The sequence below is a fragment of the Chiloscyllium plagiosum genome, chromosome 1, assembly GCF_004010195.1.
Source record: "Chiloscyllium plagiosum isolate BGI_BamShark_2017 chromosome 1, ASM401019v2, whole genome shotgun sequence".
In the NCBI taxonomy this organism is placed as follows: Eukaryota; Metazoa; Chordata; class Chondrichthyes; order Orectolobiformes; family Hemiscylliidae; genus Chiloscyllium; species Chiloscyllium plagiosum.
The window spans coordinates 123,546,883-123,565,710 of NC_057710.1; the positions used below are offsets into that span (position 1 = coordinate 123,546,883).

The 18,828-nt window shown below is 38.7% G+C and overlaps 1 protein-coding gene across 5 annotated transcripts in view; it reads left to right on the forward strand.

Moving 5' to 3' along the window:
* wdfy3 (WD repeat and FYVE domain containing 3) overlaps nt 1-18,828 on the forward strand; it is a 402,022-nt gene that overhangs the window by 272,341 nt on the left and 110,853 nt on the right. For all 5 annotated transcript variants that reach the window (XM_043696098.1, XM_043696088.1, XM_043696116.1 and 2 more), the window contains 3 exons: nt 5,741-5,970; nt 15,009-15,118; nt 18,068-18,250. In XM_043696098.1, coding sequence (XP_043552033.1) covers nt 5,741-5,970; nt 15,009-15,118; nt 18,068-18,250 — 523 coding nt within the window. The remainder of the gene's footprint in view (nt 1-5,740; nt 5,971-15,008; nt 15,119-18,067; nt 18,251-18,828) is intronic.

An 18,828-nucleotide genomic window follows, 5' to 3' on the forward strand; every position in this document is an offset into this window, starting at 1 on the left:
GAGCGTCGGAGGCTAAGGGGTGTCCTTATAGAGGTTTAAAAAATTGAGGGGCATGGATTGGATAAATAGACAAAGTCTTTTCCCTGGGGTCGGGGAGTCCAGAACTAGAGGGCATAGGTTTAGGGTGAGGGGGGAAAGATATAAAAGAGACCTAAGGGGCAACCTTTTCACGCAGGGGGTGGTACATGTATGGAATGAGCTGCCAGAAGAAGTGGTGAAGGCTCGTAAAATTGCATCATTTAAAAGGCATCTGGATAGGTATATGAATAGGAAGAGTTTGGAGGGATATTGGCCGGGTGCTGTCAGGTGGGACTAGGTTAGGTTGGGATATCTGTTCAGCATGGACAAGTTGGACCAAAGTGTCTGTTTCAGTGCTGCACCTCTCTTTGACTCTATAACGTGATGGATAAATAAACCAGGCATTAATCAGCCATCAGTTGTTTGTAAATAAGGAGTCAGTACATCAGTCGGTTATTAGTTTTGTGGACTATTAGGTTGTTTGAACTCTGATTTCTTCAGGACTGCTTTAAAAGTGAAGTTGTAATGAAGGATCATAATTGAAATTTTAATCTTTCTTTCGCTTTCAGAATTTGACAATGGTATATATTTGATGCTTTGGTTAGTTTTCAGAATTTGCAACAAAATGCATAAAACTTTAAAAGAGCTATTTAAGAGAAACTCATCAAGCATTAATCATAATTGACTGTGATTTGGAGATGCCAGCGTTGGACTAGAGTGGATGAAGTCAGAAGTCACACAACATCAGGTTATAATCCAGCAGGTTTATTTGAAATCATAAACGTTTGGAGCACTGCTCCTTCGTCAGGTGAAGTGGATTACCTGACGAAGGAGCAGTGCTCCAAAAATCTAAGATTTCAAATAAATCTGTTGGACTGGTGTCATGTGACTTCATATTTGACTAGCCATGGAATTGTTGTATTATTTCAAACAATGACTGCAGATGCTGGAAACTAGATTTTGGATTAGTGGTGCTGGAAGAGTACAGCAGTTCAGGCAGCATCCGAGGAGCAGTAAAATCAACGTTTCGGGCAAAAGCCCTTACAGCACAGAAGACTGAGAAGAATCAAGAGAAACACAAAATCAAATACCAAGCAATTGATCAATTAATGCCATTTCCATTGTACTTAAGAGTCTATTGGTGGGTAGATTTAGGGGGAGATAAGAAAGAGAAGTCTGAAGAAAGTATTGCAAAACTGAACCATCAAAGAATGGCAAACTTCTGTCAATTAGGGTGATTGGCTGTTCAATGAACTAGAAAACTCACACTATGATAACATGTTTCATTCACTGAGAGATGCTGACAAATATGTCCATGAGGTTTTCTTGATGTTATGAGCAGGGTAAAACCCATTGAAGAGATCTGTATAGTGAGTTGTGAGAGAGGTGGATGCAATAGAACCCAAAATGTATTGTTAATGCTACTGTTTTGTTACCAACACTGAAGAGTAGCAAAACAAGATTGCTCTGCACACTTAAGTGAGTGTGACTAAGGACCAAAGAATAAATGACTAAAGAAGGAGGAGAAAATTAAAATGCAAGGTTTTTTTAAAAATCTACTTTGAAGATAACATGTCTAACATGACGTTTTTACCTTGGACATAAATACTTTTAAAGGTGAAGACAGGAAGTAGATTTGTACAAATAATTTTCAATGTTAAAATGTTGGGAAAGAGCCCATTGTGATATATAAATGTGAAAATTATAACACCTAACATGGTTAGCTCAGAAGATCTGTTACTGTTGTTTCTTCTAACCTACAACTTTATGGAAGCTACATCCAGGTAATTTCATGGAAGAATTTGTTCTCCGTACAGTGCTAATTGACAGTTATGAAAAATGCTAGTAGCTGATCATTAGGTAAAAGATTGAAAGCAGCAAACACTCCTTTTCTTGTCAATTACTGAACAATGCAGTATGAACAGTAGATGTGTCTGTTTTTATTTTTGCTTGAAGTTTGTGTTTTGCCTAATTTACTTATAGTGTGTGGCTAACATTTGCTCTAATTAATGTAGTCAGTGATTCACATTTATATTTGGACTGCTCAATTTGAACATAGAAATAAATATTGGCTGTTATGCTGAAACAACAATTTTCAGTACAATGGAATCTTGATTATCCACATGGAGGAGAAAGCCTGACTCCTGCACCACCTCGTGGATGATAAAAGTTGGTGCATACCTGAGTGCTTGGTTTGAGACATTTCAAATCCTGATTTTATTATCTAATCAAACCTTACAGCATGTGAAGATAAAAGTCATATAATACCATTTTAAAAATGTTTGTTTGCGAAATATGTTGCAGTGAAAATTTGATTTTCTGGATAGTGATTTAATTGAGGTTTTTAGGATGTTGGAAATTTTATTCATTTGGGGGTAACCGGGTTAGCATTTATTACCTATTCCTAATTGCCCCTTATATAGTGGTGAGTTTCCTTCTTACTCTGAAAAGACTGCAACAGTTTATCTACATCCATAATGTTTTTAAGGAGGAAATACCAAAATTTTGACCCAGTGACACTGAAAAAATGGCAGTATATTTCCAAGTCACGATGGATACCCACGGTATTTATATGGTTAGTTCAGTTTCACTGATAACCCTTCAGATTTTATACTGGAGGATTCAGCAATAGTAATGCCACTGAATGTGAACGATGATAGTTCAATTCTGCTTTGTTGGAGATCATCATTGCCTGCCGCTTGTGTGACATAAATGTTATTTGACACTCATTAGCCCATTGGAAGAGTACAGATAAGGAGCAACTGTTTTCTATGGTGGGGAACTCTTGGCAAAGAGTACTTTAAATCAGACTCCACTAATCGAAAGAGAAGTAAAAACACTTTCATGCAAAGGTTGTTAGAAATGTAGCATTCTCTCCCACAAGGATCATTAAAACTCAATGACTTTAAGTCAGAATTTGATAGAGATGATCATGAAGTGATATGGAGTCAAGACAGGTATATAAAGATCAGAAGCAGATCAGCCATGATCTCCTTCAATGAGAGAGATGAACTGACTACTCTTGTTCCTATGAAAATCGCTGAAAAGCTCTGAATTTCAGAGATGCATGAATACTAACTTTTGTGTGGTACTGGACAACCAGATAATTACAATAAATTCATGTATTCTGGCATAAACCAGGTTCATATGGTGTTAGTAAGTCAGAAATGTCCATTGTAATTCAGGATAATCATAGGAATAGATTGAAAACATGTACTTCAACTTGCAGGTGCTTACAGCTTCTTCACTTCTGATACTTTTCAGTGCAGAAACTGCTTCAGCCTTTAACTAGTGCTTTTAAAATCACTTGAAGTTGAAAACATCAGTATTTTGTACAGTAATAGTGACGCCTGGGGAGGATATCAGAAATTATGGTTGTGGAATAGCAAGTAATGCAAAATTTCAGAGTCCCTACAATGCAGAAAGAGTGCAGTGGGCTGTCAAGTCTGCATCAACCCTCCAAAGAGAATATCCCACTTCAATTATCTCTCACCTCCTGGAGAAATGGGTTCAGAGGCTAACAGGCACATTGGATTTGGGGTATACAATGTTGGTAGTATATGTACACTTAGTAAAACCTTTGGCAAAATAGGACATTAGAAAATACCAGAGAAAGTAGAATTGAGAGGATAGAAAACTGGATTCAAGTGTACAAAATAAGCTAGGAGTTGAGGGCTATTTTTATATTGTGTATATGTGTGAGTGCATATCTCTACATTGGTGTTACTTTTGTTCATTGTATTAATTAAGTAGATAGAGATCTAACAAAAATACCGACCTGCCCCTGCCCGGTCACAGTTTTACCAGCAAAAGGAGCTGTTAAACTGTCCAAGTGAGGCCTAGTTGAGAGCTTAGTCCCACCACCACGAGGATTTAACCAGTGGAGAGAGAGTCACAGACAAATTATCCAGCCCATATCTTTCACTGCGCTAGCTGGTGGTAAGATGGGGTGCCTCTTCATCCTCAGCTCCCACCCCCCCACCCCACCCCCAATCCCATTTCTGCACACCCCCAAGGAGCAGTTTATCACAGCACCTGCCACCACTCATTCATATGCTACAACAGCCTGCCCTGTCTAGCTACGTCTAATTTACTCCTCACTTCAGTTTTAGCTCCTCGCCTTTGGAAATCAGATGCAATCTTTGAAGTAGCCACTGTTGTGCTGATGGTGTGCTAAGGCAAGAAAGATGCCAATCATTTAATTGGTCAACCACTCTCAGGATCTTTCTCCCAGATTGAGGAGAAAGTCTCACCACTACACAGTCAATCCCTCTCTAAATATTAAGTGGCTATAGGGTGAGCTATCAGAGCAAGGACATTTTAAACCATGATAGCGTAGAGATACCACCGCTGTATTAAATGTAATCCTCTGTGGTAATGTCGCAACAGACTGTTTATACATAGTTCAGCATTTGTGCATTTTGTGCAAATAGGCCTGAAAGCTAATGCTCAATGTCATAGTAACTACACTATGAAGAAAGTATTCACATTTAAGTTGAGGAATGATGTAACCAGTTTCATTGGAAGCACTTACTTATTTTAGATCCCAGGCTTTCCATTTTTGGGGAAGTTTCTTTCAGTTTACCAACTTAAAAATCTTCCTTATAATAGTGTAAAACTAAAAGCTATAACTAACAAGGGATTATGGTTCACCCTTCTTTAGTGTACTGTTAATGGCAAAGAAATCTGTGATTAAAAAGCCAAGCTTGAGGATGCAGAAAATGCATTTTATTTATTACAGCACCTTCCTCACAGAAAAGCGAGAGATTTAGAGAAATTGGAAAAAGTCATAATTAAAAAGTAAAACATTCAGCTTGACTTTCTAAAGGCTGCACATTCTGTGCTTCATTAAAGAATATAGTGATCACTTTCAGCCAGTTTACATTGCAACACTTGATACACTTTATGTACTTTTTTTTGTCACTGTATCTTTTGGTGTAGATTTCAAAGGTTTTATAGAGACCTTTTTGCTGTTAAATAAATGAAATCGCCTCTGGGACTATGTAGACCTCAGATAATGAGGGCACAAAACATCTGCCTTCCTCAAACAAGGATACTTTCAGTGACAATATTTGTTGTGACCTCGTAGCAACTTCTATGAAATTCCTATTTTTTTATGAATTATGATATTCTAAATCTCTCAGAATCCATGAGAAATTGTTCAAAGGCTTCAAAAAGTTTCTATGTTGGAAAATTAAGATTGATTTGTAATAGCATTGAAAGATTGACATGTATAAATAGACTGTCAGTGAATATTTCAAGGTTAAGGAGCACAAGAATTGCTAACAGTACAAGGCAAAGCTGAAATATCTATTTAGGTGCTCAGAATCCAAATGTGATTAAAACTTTTAAAATATGGAGGATGCATGGTTAATATTTTCTTTGATCCAGATCTATGCATTTTCTCCATTGTTCATTTAGACTTTGTAGGTAAATTGTCTTTTGATCTGTACCCCATAAAACACCAGACAATTAGTGTATCACATAAAGCTCTGTTTATATACCAAACATTCATTGCATATGCATTGCTGTTTCGACCTTTAATTTTTAAACTTTATTATTGTTCTGTTGCACCTAATCAATTAAACTGCAGAGAGATTCAAGTGGAATCTAAAGTGTGTTGATATATTGATGATTTCTAACTTGCATTTCTTTGTAGCTACAACACGGTAGGAAAAAAAATGTTGAAATGTTAAAATTTTATAATCTTTTCTTTGTCTAGTCTAAACGGAGGTCCCAAGGTCTCTCTCTGGATCCTATTTACCACTGTCTAAATCGAACAATACTCTACCAGTTATCAAGGCCGCATAAGACTGTTCCACAACAAGTTGCCCTTTTAGACTCTTTACGTATCCTGACAGTCAACCGCACACTTATACTTGGACCTGGTAATCATGATCAAGAGTTCATTGGCTGCCTAGCACATTGTTTAATTAGCCTGTATGTTGGAAGGTAAGTCTCATAGCTAAGTTAAAATAACCAGTGTAATATTTTCTTCATAACAGCATGAAAACTTAATTATAAACACTAATAAAAATGATCATCTTGATCTCTTTATTTCATTATCAAATTTATAGATTATCTTCTGTTAACTAATATATTATAAATATCATCAAACTGCAACCAGTTTATTATATTTGGACTTTTGATTTGTATAGTCATTTAAATGAGTTCTCACATGGCAGGCAGTTGGTTTTTAAAAAATTTACTGGTGAATCAGCTACTCCCATTGGTGGAAACTTTATTATCTTGCACCTCATGGGATTAAAATGATAGTGCACTGATAGCATGGATATGAACCTGGAAAGAATAATGGTGAGTTGTTCATTATCAGACTGGATGAATGTATACCATTATATCACCAAGAGATCAGTTTTGGATTAGATTCCCTACAGTGTGCAAACAGGCCCTTCGGCCCAACAAGACCACACCAACCCTCCGAAGAGCAACCCACCCAGACCCATTCCCCTGTACCTAACACTACAGGCAATTTAGCATGGCCAATTCATCTAACCTGCACATCTTTGGACTGTGAGAGGAAACCGAAGCACTTGGTGAGAATGTGCAAACTCCACACAGACAGTTGTCCGAGGTGGGAATTGAACCCGGGTCCTTGCTGCTGTGAGGCAGCAGTGCTAACCACTGAGCCACCATGCCGCCCAGTACCATTGCACTTTCTGATCCGGGTTTTTGTAGTGGGCACAATATAAAATTTGGAAGAGTTGTAAATAGTAAGGACGATGTTAGCAGCTTTGCAGATTATGAATTGGAAGAGAAGCAATATAAGCTAAGTGGTAAAATTCTAAGAGGAAGGGAAATACAACTGGGTCATAGACTTAGGAATTCACATCTTTGAAAGTGGCTGGAAAGTTGATGAAAAGCTGTTTGCAAAGCATAAGTGATCTTTGGTTCTCTCTGTCTACATATAAAAGTCAGGAAATTATGTTTTAGTAAATAATGGTTAGGCCTCAGCCAGATCAGTGTCATAGAGATGTACAGCATGGAAACTGACCCTTCGGTCCAACCCATCCAGGCCGACCAGATAGCCCAACCCGATCTAGTCCCACCTGCCAGCACCCGGCCCATATCCATCCAAACCCTTCCTATGCATATACCTATCCAAATACCTCTTAAATGTTGCAATTGTACCAGCCTCCACCACATTCCTCTGCGTGAAAAAGTGCCCCTTTGGTCTCTTTTATATCTTTCCCCTCTCACCCTAAACCTATGCCCTCTAGTTCTGGACTCTCCGACCCCAGGAAAAAGACATTGCTTATTTATCCTATCCATGCCCCTCATAATTTTGTAAACCTCTATAAGGTCACCCTTCAGCCTCCTCTGCTCCAGGGAAAACAGCCCCAGCCTGTCCAATTTTAGAAGGGATTTAAAGCATTGCAGATGGTATAAAGGAAATTTAACCAAAATGAAACCATGGTTGAGAGACTTCAGCTATGGGGAAAGTCATGAAGCTGGGGTTGCTCTCCTTAGAGTAGAATAAGTAAGACTAGGTTTAATAGATTCAAAATGTATTGGGGTTAGAGTATATAAGGAGAATCTGTTTGACTGGACAGTAGATCAATAACATCAGAACACAGATTTAAAGTAGATTGCAAAATAAACCAGAAGAAAGAGGACAATTTTTTTGTGCATAGTTTTCTGAAATTTACTGGCTAAACAGAAGCAGATTTAACAGTAGTTTTCAAATGGGAATTGGATATATGCTTAAAGAGAACAATTTGCAAGTGTATGAGGAAGAGCGAGAGAATGGGGCAAATTGAACCAGCACAGGCACACTGGATCAAATGTTTAGTGCCATATTTTCAGTGCTATGCCTGCTAGTCTGGCTTAAATTGGTATAAATAATTTGCAAGGATATTGCCCAGTGTTTGTGGCCCCAAAAACTACTTTGACCTGAATTTATCAACTAACACTCTGTCCTAACCTCAGGTAGCTGTACATCATTCTGCAGTGATTTAGAGTGATCATCAGCTACTTTGCAGTTATTAGCTGAGTTGATTTCTACTGCCTGTTGCTGATTTTGAGGTGTGCTTGATAGTTTTGTACTGCTGTTTGAGATTGATAAAATCACAGGGTGTGGTGTGGTACAGCCTGAAGACCTTGGTTCTGACTTTCAGGGATTCTGCTTAGACCAGTTATTCCTGCAAAGATAGCTGGTATCCCTTTTGTCCAACAGCTTGACAGCGAAATAACAGAGGTGATAATAAAAAGGATACGTTCCTTGAGAGAGAAGGAAGGGGAATAGGGCTCTCAACAGAATGTTTACCGACTGATTTCATATCCAAATGACACTACGGAGCAGGTCGTCTGATGTTTTTTTCTCAGCATGATGTGCTCACTAAAATTTGGCACTTGTTGCAGCCATTGTCAGTTTATTTGAAGATGCTCATGGCTGTGAAATTTTCCTCCTCCCAAGTTGGATTGGGTGACATTTGTAACATCCCCTACTTGGCTGTGGCACTGTTGCAGATACTGTTGCATGTACTCCTTCATTCAAGGGAGTAGAAAATGTTTTATTTTACTCCAGACACAGAAAAGCAGAGAGAATGAGAAAGAAGCTTAACTCAGGTCGTGGATGTCCCATGATGTAGGTTTCATGTCATGTATATCATTTTGCAAACATTTAATCTGTAATTCTGAGATGCAGTGTAACCAGAAGGGATTCCACTTGCTCAACTATGTCCAAGGCTGACATACGATCATAATCAGCGCATAATACAGGGCAATCCTAAGTATTATGAAAGCCATTATAATGCCACCATTTTCTGGCAGTCCTCTGTACTGCCTGCTTTTGAGCAAACATGACAAATTAGAGCAATTACTGGGCAACAAAGGCGAACCACTGATTACTCAGCTCATATCTCCAGTGTGTACCCCTCTCATATAGGAAGAATGCATATAATGAAATTCATGCTCCCATACAAAATGCGATTGATACCATTGGGCTGTTGAAACAATGCTTTTGCTGGTTGGATTGCTCTTGGAAGAGCCTGACAGACCTGTCCTCCATCCCAGACTCTCACATGGTTTGCTGCTTCCTGCACAGCATTGCCATCACATGCTTCACCCTTGACATTAAGTCGTTGCAAGCAGTGAGGAGGAGGGAAACTTATCTTCATTCTAAAAGAAATGTAGAAAATTTTGGAAATACTTAACAGGTCCAGCAGCAGAAGTGGCAAGTGAAACAGTTAGCATTTTGGATTGGTGACTTTCTTCACAGAAACCTGTTTTCTAGTTAAGCAGCAGAAGTAAATGGAACAGGGTTAATAGGGAGCACAAAGGAAGGCTTGTGATAAGAGTGAAAGACTGGCAAAATTAAATGTCAGACATATTGGTGCAAGATAAAAAGAAATTGTAATGAATAATTGCTTGGTAGTACAGAGCTTCAACATTGCTAGAATGTGACAAGAAGTTAAAACTTTTTGTCTTGCATGCATCACAGCTAGGACGCAACAAACAGACTTGAACAAAGGAGGCACAATTTTATAGGGCATGAGAATAGAGTGCTGGTTAGTTGTACCATTATTGGCAGGGAAATGCAGCAAGAACAGTTATTTATCAATCTCAATTTCCAGACCAAGCAGGAGGGGAATTTGCAGGTTGCAGCCTTCCTAATCATCTGTCGTCCTAGCCGGTAGAGGTCCCTAGTTTGGAACCTGGGTCAAATTAACCTTGGTGATTTGCTGCAGTGCATCCTTAAAACGTGCACTATGTTGCCACTATGTATTAGCAGTGGGTTGGGAGGGATTAACTTTTAAAGGTACAGATAGGGTGGCAATCAAAGAGGACAGCTTTGACCTGGATAGTGTTGAGATTTTTGAGTATTGTTGGAGCTGTCTATATTCGATCACAATCCTGACAGGTTCCTTGTAAGTGCTGAACAGGCTTTGGGAAGTCGGGTGATGAGTTACTCACTACAGAATCACTCACCTCTGACCTGTTCTTGTAGCCCCAGTATTTATATGGCTGATCTAGTTCCGTTTCTGCTAATCATAAAATCCAAAATGTGATATTAGGGATTTTAAGCTGGTAATACCATTGTATAACACGAGGTGGTCGTTAGATCAGGGCTTTCCAACTTCCTCTTTGCGACCTCCGTTTTGATAATTGTTCTGATCCCAAACCTCTGAGATCTGGTGTGTGGGAGATGGTGGGTGATTGGAGATGCAGTGGGAAACCTGTGCAGTGGTGAGTAGGATAAACAAGGGCTGAAAGACCCAGGATTTTGGGGGAGCTGTTAAATCCACAGATTTTTGAAGTTAAAAAGCACCTACTTTTCTTCAGGGCAGCAATTGAGTCTCAAAGATCAAGTGGGTTGCACCCACTGTTTAAAAATAACTGAGGCCTCATAGCATTCAGCCAGAGCTCCATGGCAGTCATTAGTGCTTCATTCCTGGGTAACTGCCAGTGTTCTAGCTGTACTGGAATACCTGGTCCATAGCTTGTCAGGTCCATAACCTTTGCAGAATTCAATATCTTCAGTTGTTTGTTCATGTCGTGGGGAGTGAATCACATTGGATGAAAACTGGCTGCTGTGATATTAGGGACTTCGGGAGGATATGAACAGCATGCAAACACTGAACAAGAGTAGGCAGCTCGGTCCTTCAAGCCTGCTGCACTATTCAGTAAGACCATGGCTGATCTGATTTTTTTTTTACTCAACCTTACTGTGCTTCATAACCCTAATAATCTTTCATTCCCTTGGTAATCATGAATCTAGCTATTTCATCCATAAAAATATTTAAAGGATGCACTCAGCATTTCTGGCTAAAGATCATTGTAAATTTATCAGTTTTATCTTTTGTCTCTTGATGTGGTAATCTCCTCCATCTTGAGGAAGGATGAGCATTTTAATTGTCTGCCATTACTCATGGCTGGAAACGACAGACCTACAGAGCTTAAATCTGATCCATTATTTGTGAGATTGTATAGTCTGTCTATCAAATGCTGCTTCTGTATGTAATACAAGCAGTCTTGTGTTAGAGCTTCACCAGGTTGCCACCTCATTTTTAGGTATGCCTGGTAGTACTCTTGGCATGTCCTCCTTTACATTGAACCAGGGTAATCCTCTGATAGAAACGCTAAGGTTGAGGATATACCAGGCCATACAGTTATAGATTGTTGAATACAGTTCTTGTTCCATAGAGCCTCTCAAATGCCTGGTTTTGATTTGCTAGATTTGTTGAAATCCATCTCATTTAGCGTAGTGATAATAACACACAACATGATGGGAATTTCTCTCCAGAAGAACTGTGTAGTAGTCGCTCCTACCAAAACTGTTTGGGACAGATACGTCTACTGCACTTAGGTTGGTGGGGACAAGGTTTAGTAGGTTTTTCTCTCTTGTTGGTTCCCTCACCATGTGTTGCAGAACAAATCAAGCAAATATGTTCTTAAGACGCCCAGTCAGTAAGGTACTACTGAGCCGCTCTTGGCGATGAATATTGAAGTCACCCACAGAGTAATACTCTATGCTCCTTCTGAGTGGTTTTCAACATGGGGGCATACCGATTCATCAACTGCAGAGGAGTTTTGGAAGGAGTTGGTAGATAGATGGTAGTCAAGATTCTTTGCCCATAGCAAGTTTTGAGAAGATTTATAGATCAGGTTGAGGTTTGGATGTAAGTTAGCTTGCTGAGCTGGAAGGTTCATTTTCAGACTTTCGTCACCATACTAGTTAACGCCTTCATTGAGCCTCGGACGAAGCATTGCTGATGATTCCTGCTTTGTATTTACATGTTTGGGTTTCTTTGGTGTGGTGATGTCATTTCCCACGGTGATGTCATTTCCCGCGGTGACGTCATTTCCCGCGGTGATGTCATTTCCTGCTCTTTTTCTCACGGGATGGTGAATGAGGTCCAAGTCAATGTGTTTGTTGATTGAGTTCCAGTTGGAATGCCATGCTTCTAGGAATTGTCATACGTGTCTCTGTTTGGCTTGTCCTAGGATGGATGTGTTGTCCCAATCGAAGTAGTGTCCTTCCTCATCTGTGTGTCAGGATATTAGTGAGAGAGGGTCACGTCATTTTGTGGCTAGTTGATATTCATGTGTCCTGGTGGCTAGTTTTCTGCCTGTTTGTCCAATGTAGTGTTTGTTACAGTCCATATTTGACCTGATGACATGAGCCTTCATGGGTCCAGAATCAGTGTTGAAGATTCAGAGGACAATTCTCCTCAGCTGATACTAATGTGATGTTACTGTGTCAGCTGGATCTGTTCTATCTGTGGGATAGCACATAACCAAGTATGGTAATTGTTAGTGTTTGTGACATTGTCTGCTGGGGATGGTTCTCTACGTATAACTGTGGTACGAGTAATCCCAATTCCACATTTGCCAACAGTCGCACATCTTGCCTTTGCTTTCTTACTGAGCAGCATTATGCTATCTTGGCGACAATACTGAAATATTACCCACCACAAAAGTAACATTTTAAATCAGCTTTTTAATCAGATAATCTAATATTCCTTACAAAAGTCAACCAGTCACCCTCGTGCATACTCATAGTTCCTGTCTTCTGTACGCTTTACTTTTGCCTAGTGCTTCCCATGCCATGCAACATGTCTAATTAAAGACTGATGCTGCTTTATGTTGCCATGAAGCTTATGGGTCAGGGATCTATTCTATACATTGGCGAGATGGCTTTTCTTGTCTCTTGTAGTTTGGGGCTTGGAATGGTTTCCCCTTATCTATGAATGACTGCCATATCTGATTGTGGTAGGTTTTTGCAAATTCTTTTGTTTATACTATTGTACATAACACTGTCTCTATAATTGCAGCTTTTTATTAGACTAGTCCATTCTTCCTTCCCAGTTTCTTGAACATATTTGCTGATATCTTTGTTGCATCATGGTCTACAATGTCATTATCATATCCACCCTCAACACATTACAGACACTATATATTTTTTTCAAATTAGTATGCAAGATCAGAAATTCTATTTATTGGATGTAACTTGCACATGAAATTCTTTTTTTGCATTGGTTGGTCAATTCTGAGCAAATTATGCTGGCAAAACTCAGCACATCTCTCAGAAATACCAAATCGTATTGAAAAACGGAAGTGCAATATTTAGTTGAATGTCTACATTTGTTTTTGTGATGATCTGAAATTCATCCTGCAAAGTTTTTTTTTCAATTACTTTGTTGCACAAAGATATTTTTAATTTTAGTCTTGAGTCTTAGCAGTATGTAATTGTGATGCTGTCTAGACATTGACATCAGTGGAACAAAATGATGATTGTTTTTGAACATGTAAAGAAGTCTGGGAAAGTGTTTGTGAGCTAAAATGTAATGAACTGTTTTTGATTAATAATGCTTCCTAAATTGTAAATAATAAGTAAATCTTGTAGTTTAATGATGCTTTTTCAAGTATCTCATACATGTAAAAATTATTTTTTAGTGCCTTAAATTTTTATGTAGGAAAACTAACTAAGGCGTCTTACTGCCAGAACACATTTAAAAGTATTTGAGTCATTAAATCTAGTTTTAGCCTTTACGGGAAGTTGTAGCCACAACAATGTAGAATGCATGAGCTAAGAAAAATTAAGTCTAATGCATGAATGTTCTGCCCAAATAAGTTTTTTATTTGTAGTTTTTTGTATAGGTATATGATAATTTGTTCAAAGCCAGTCTAGAAATGTGCATCCCATTTTGGATTTACTTTGGTGCATCTATCTAAGAAATAAATGTTTGTACTGTGTAATTTTTATCAGTCATCCATTCATGTACTTGACCATTGTATGGGGCTGAGCTAGCTCATTTGGAATCTTGCTGCTGTTCTTGACTATACTGATGCCATATGACAACACCGGGTTGCCAACTTCCAACTCTAATCAATACTCGTTTCTGCTGTTCCTTTCACTTGTTTGATTCTAAAACATTTTTCAATGCTCCTGTTACCTTTGGACCTTGATCTTCCATAAACCAAAAACTACCAAATCCTACTGAACCATTATCCCTGTGCTCGCAGACCTACATTGATTTCTGGTATAGCATTGTCTCAATTTTAAAGTTTTCGTGTATGCTTTCAAATTCTTCCATGTACTTACCCATTTTATCTCGGTAATTTGTTTCAGTACTACAACCATCTAAATTATCTACTCTCTTTCAATTATGGTTTATTATGCGCACCCAGTTTTTTTTATTCTACGTTTATGGCTGTGCCTTCAGCTGCCTATGCTGTAAAATTTCCTCTTTAAACCTCATCATCTCTCTAGTTCTCTATTCTCTTTTATGGCATTTTCTTCAAAACTACTACTTTATTCAGCTTTGTCCTAATAGCTCCATACATGGTTCAAGTGTAAAATATTATTTCATATCACAATGTCCTTTAGGATGTTTTACTATGTTAAAGGTATAATTTAAATGTAAAGTTGTTGCTTTTGGTATTCATATGTTTAAAAGTAACTTGTCAGACTGTATGTTGATGAAAATTATGACTCTAGTATGTATTTTTTGGTCATGGCATTTTATATTCTATCAGTAGTTAGCCTCAATTTTACTTACCACAAATGGATATTTTATAACTGTGTATAAGAGATCAAAGAAAAGTTGCAGACTTTTTTGTGAGGTGTTCAAAAGTTAAGACGTACCCACACTTGTGTCAGATGCAGATGATATTTCAAAATGTTGACCACCCAGACTGAGTTTTACATTTTGGATACTTTCTAATTAACCTGTTCGGGGAAGCTACAACTTACCTCTGAAGCAGGTGGAACTTGAACCTGGGACTCCTGCTCAGAACTAGAGACAGTATCATTGCACCACGCTCGGCTGAGTTTTGCTTTTGTACTTGGCAAATATGTCCACCTCTATTTTGGTCAGATTTTTCAAAGATCAATCTTGTATGTCAATCTTGTAACATTAATGGTAGATGTTACCTGTTCATGCACAAGATTAATATAAACAATAAACAACGTCTTTTTTGCATATTGAACATGGAAACAATTGTGACTTTTTAAAAAACCTTTGCAGTAATCTTGAGGGTTTTGGCCTGGAAGCAGAAGCAAGAATGACAACATGGCACATCATGATACCTTCTGATCTTGAACCAGATGGAAACCATAGCCAAGATATTAGTGAAGGTAAAACATAATTCTATTATTCAATTAACTCTCCACAAACAGTAAGTTTCACGAGTGATCATTTAATGAAATTCTGTATTTTCTGACTAGCCTAACTCTAATCAAGAGATTGAGACCCAGACTTGGCCAGGTAAATCTTAAATATCTGACATCTTGGAACAAAAAGCAATACTTGAAATCAAGTATATTGTCAAAAGGCAGTTGCTTACAAAGAATAATTAATATCAATGGAAATGTAATAGAACTATTTCTGATAGAATGATCTTTGATGTTGCATTCAATTCAATATTTGCTGTGTTTATGCAGTATTAACTTTTAGTAGAATTATACAAATCTCTAAGCAGATGAGAGCCACGTAATCTCTTAGCTTTCCTACCCTCCTAGAGTGGTCAGAAAGTTTTTGGAATTAGGGTTACCTCTCCTGTGTTGTGCCTTGAACAGCCAGCAGGTCAGCTAATTAAACTCTCCTTCACAGTATGCACACATTCTAATATCACTGGCTGCTGTTAAAGTCTCAGGCTCAATAACATCACCTGACCATCCAACATGCAAGCCCATGGCAGGAGGTCAGCAGCAGGCAGGTGGAGAGTCCAGAATCTGCATTGAAAGAGTCTCTGAACTGGCAGGGGTTCCGGAATAGGGGATAAAGTAATGCTCAGAAATTAGAGAGAGTTTGAATGCTAGAGCAACTCTAAAGGCTTCAGTTAGCATGGGGAAGAAAGAGAATGGTAGATGCAGTTTAGGGGAATGAACCTTTACAAGGGAGATGGAGAATGCTGAATTAATGGGAACAAAAGGGAACAGGGTATTCTGGGCATGTGTAACTTACAAATTCAGGCCACCTTTGAGGTTCTCAGGTTGGGCGTGCCATCTTCTCACAGAATTAAATTCAAAACTGGGTCAAGAGAGAAACTGCGAGCAATCCTGTTAAAAGTGATATTGACAGGAGAGTCTGAGTTTACATTGTTTAGGATGATTTGCACCACAGCTTCATTGTGAATATCAATTATACTTGTGTAATTGATGGATTAGAATTAGGTTTTATTTTCTTATGTACTCAAGTGCAGGGATGCAGGAGTACAATGAAAAGTTTACAGTGTCACAATTAAGGTAGCTAGGAACAAAATCTTAGGTAAAAAGTAGAAAAATAAAGAAATAAGTTAGAAGTTCAACATTATAATTCTTGTCAGTATGAATGAGTAAATAAGAAATAAAGTTCAAAGTTACAATCCTCTTGTAATCATGGTCCTGCAGTTGCTTCACATTGGGCTTTCCCCACAAGGGCTCAATCTCTGTCCCACGCTGGGCTTAATCACTTGATTCCCCACGGCTCAGCGCTGCTATCTCGCCACCCAATGCCATCTGGGCTCACCAGTCGCCTCGCATCAGGCTGCCAGAGTCCCACTCTGGTGATGCTGTGGGCCTCAGGTTGTTGCCATCACCCCTGCTGCCTGCACAACTGAGCTCCCTCCAGAAGGTAAGTAGAGGAAAAAAAAGTACTAAAAAATGAGAAAAGAAGAAAGAAAAGTGGTTGGAGCAGATGAGCTTTGGCTCAGGAGCTGTACTCTCCTGCCATCTTAGAACTATTCAACGTATTAGTGTTGGTCCTGAAGTGAGCATTGTTATTAACATGTTATTATTAGTTGCAAGTGCAATTTAAGTAAGTTGCCATTAATTACGAAGGGAATCAAAGTTTTTTTGCCTCTGATTCCTTTCGGTGATCAATCCATCCCTACCACTCCTTACATCAGATAAAACATGCATTCCTTAGTTCCTCCTCTTCTGCTGCCCTTTCACCCTGCCTAATTTTTCCTCTCTGTACCAGCAGATTGTCAAGTTTCCTGCTTTTTCATAATTTACTAAACTTAAACATAAAACTGGGGTATAATAGTAGACAGTTATTCCTTCATGGCAAATACAAGATGGAATCCTCCTGTTACTATTGATTGTTACCTTTGGGTGATGAAGGATAAAGTGGAGAAACTCCTGGGGTACAAATGGGATTCAGTACTCCGCTTCCAAATCAGGAACCATTCACATTTCTGAATTTCTCTCCTGTTCTTACCTCCTCAGCTTGTATTTTTGGAATATTTTGTTATTCTTCATTTGAGTAAAAAGAATTCTAAAGTACCTGTTTTAAGTCAAGATTTCACTCATTGAAGTTGATGTCGTCTTCAACTCTTGCTATTTACAAATGGAAATGAATAGGCATAGGGACAGCATATCTCAGGAAAATTAATAAATTGTCTTTTTGCTGTGGTTCTGTTCGCCGAGCTGGAACTTTTTGTTGCAAACGTTTCGTCCCCTGTCTAGGTGACATCCTCAGTGCTTGGGAGCCTCCTGTGAAGCGCTTCTGTGGTGTTTCCTCCGGCATTTATAGTGGCCAGTCCCTACCGCTTCCGGTTGTCAGTTTCAGCTGTCCGCTGTATTTCCTGTTTGTCCTATATAGTGTTTTGTGCAGTCCTTGCATGGGATTTTGTACACTACATTAGTTTTGTTCATGCTGGGTATCGGGTCCTTCGTTCTGGTGAGTTGTTGTCTGAGTGTGGCTGTTGGTTTGTGTGCTGTTATAAGTCCTAGTGGTCGCAGTAGTCTGGCTGTCATTTCAGAGATGTTCTTGATGTATGGTAGTGTGGCTAGTCCTTTGGGTTGCGGCATGTCCTCGTTCCGTTGTCTAGACTGAGGATGTCACCTAGACAGGGGACTGAGCATTGAGGATGTCACCTCGACAGGGGACGAAACGTTTGCAACAAAAACTTCCAGCTCGGCGAACAGAACCACAGCAACAAGCACCCGAGCTACAAATCTTCTCACAAACTTTGAATTGTCTTTTTATTTTTGGGCAAATTTGTATTTTGACAAATCCTTTTTTAGTTACATCATACTTCAGAAAATCTTATTAAGTTTAATTGTTTAATATCTTCTTTAAACTTGAAATTCCATTTTTAGGTCGACAGCTTCTTCTCAAAGCTGTAAATCGGGTTTGGACTGAACTAATTGTCAACAAAAAACAAACTTTGGAGGAGATCTTTAAAGTTACACTACTCACAAACGAGCGTGGGCTAGTGGATTTGTCAACTGCAAGGCCACTCATTGAGGATGCTGCTTCAAAATGCTGGCAGAATCATATAGGTAGGAACTACAGTACAGTTTTAATTATAATTTATTATAGGAAGTCTGTGAACTGTCAGATTTTTCAAAATGTTATTGAAGTTAGAGGGAGAACTATTCAAAACCATGCGAACAAGTGGCATTGCTATTAATACATCTTGACTAATCTATTCCTATTATCTGAATTATACAGTAGCTGGATGAAAGGATTAAGAAGTGGGTGACTATACTGGAGATAGTGATCATTGGTTAGATACATTATTGTAATGGAAAAGAACAGATAATTCAGGAGTAAAAGTTTTTAACTGCGGGAAGGCAAATTTTACAAAACTGAAGTGATTTGGCTAAGGTAGACTGGAAGGACTGGTAAAGGATGAATCAGAGAGCAACCAATGGGAGGCACTAAAAAGCGAGCTCCTTAGTGCACATAGCATACATGTCCCCTCCAAAGATAAGAATGCCAAATCTAGACTTCCATGGTCCTCTAGAAAAATACAGAGGAAGATTAAACAAAAAGCTTATGATAGTCACAAAATGCTAAGCAGTGCAGATAGCCTAGAGGAGTGTAGAAAGTACAGGGATCGAGTAAAAAGAAGGAA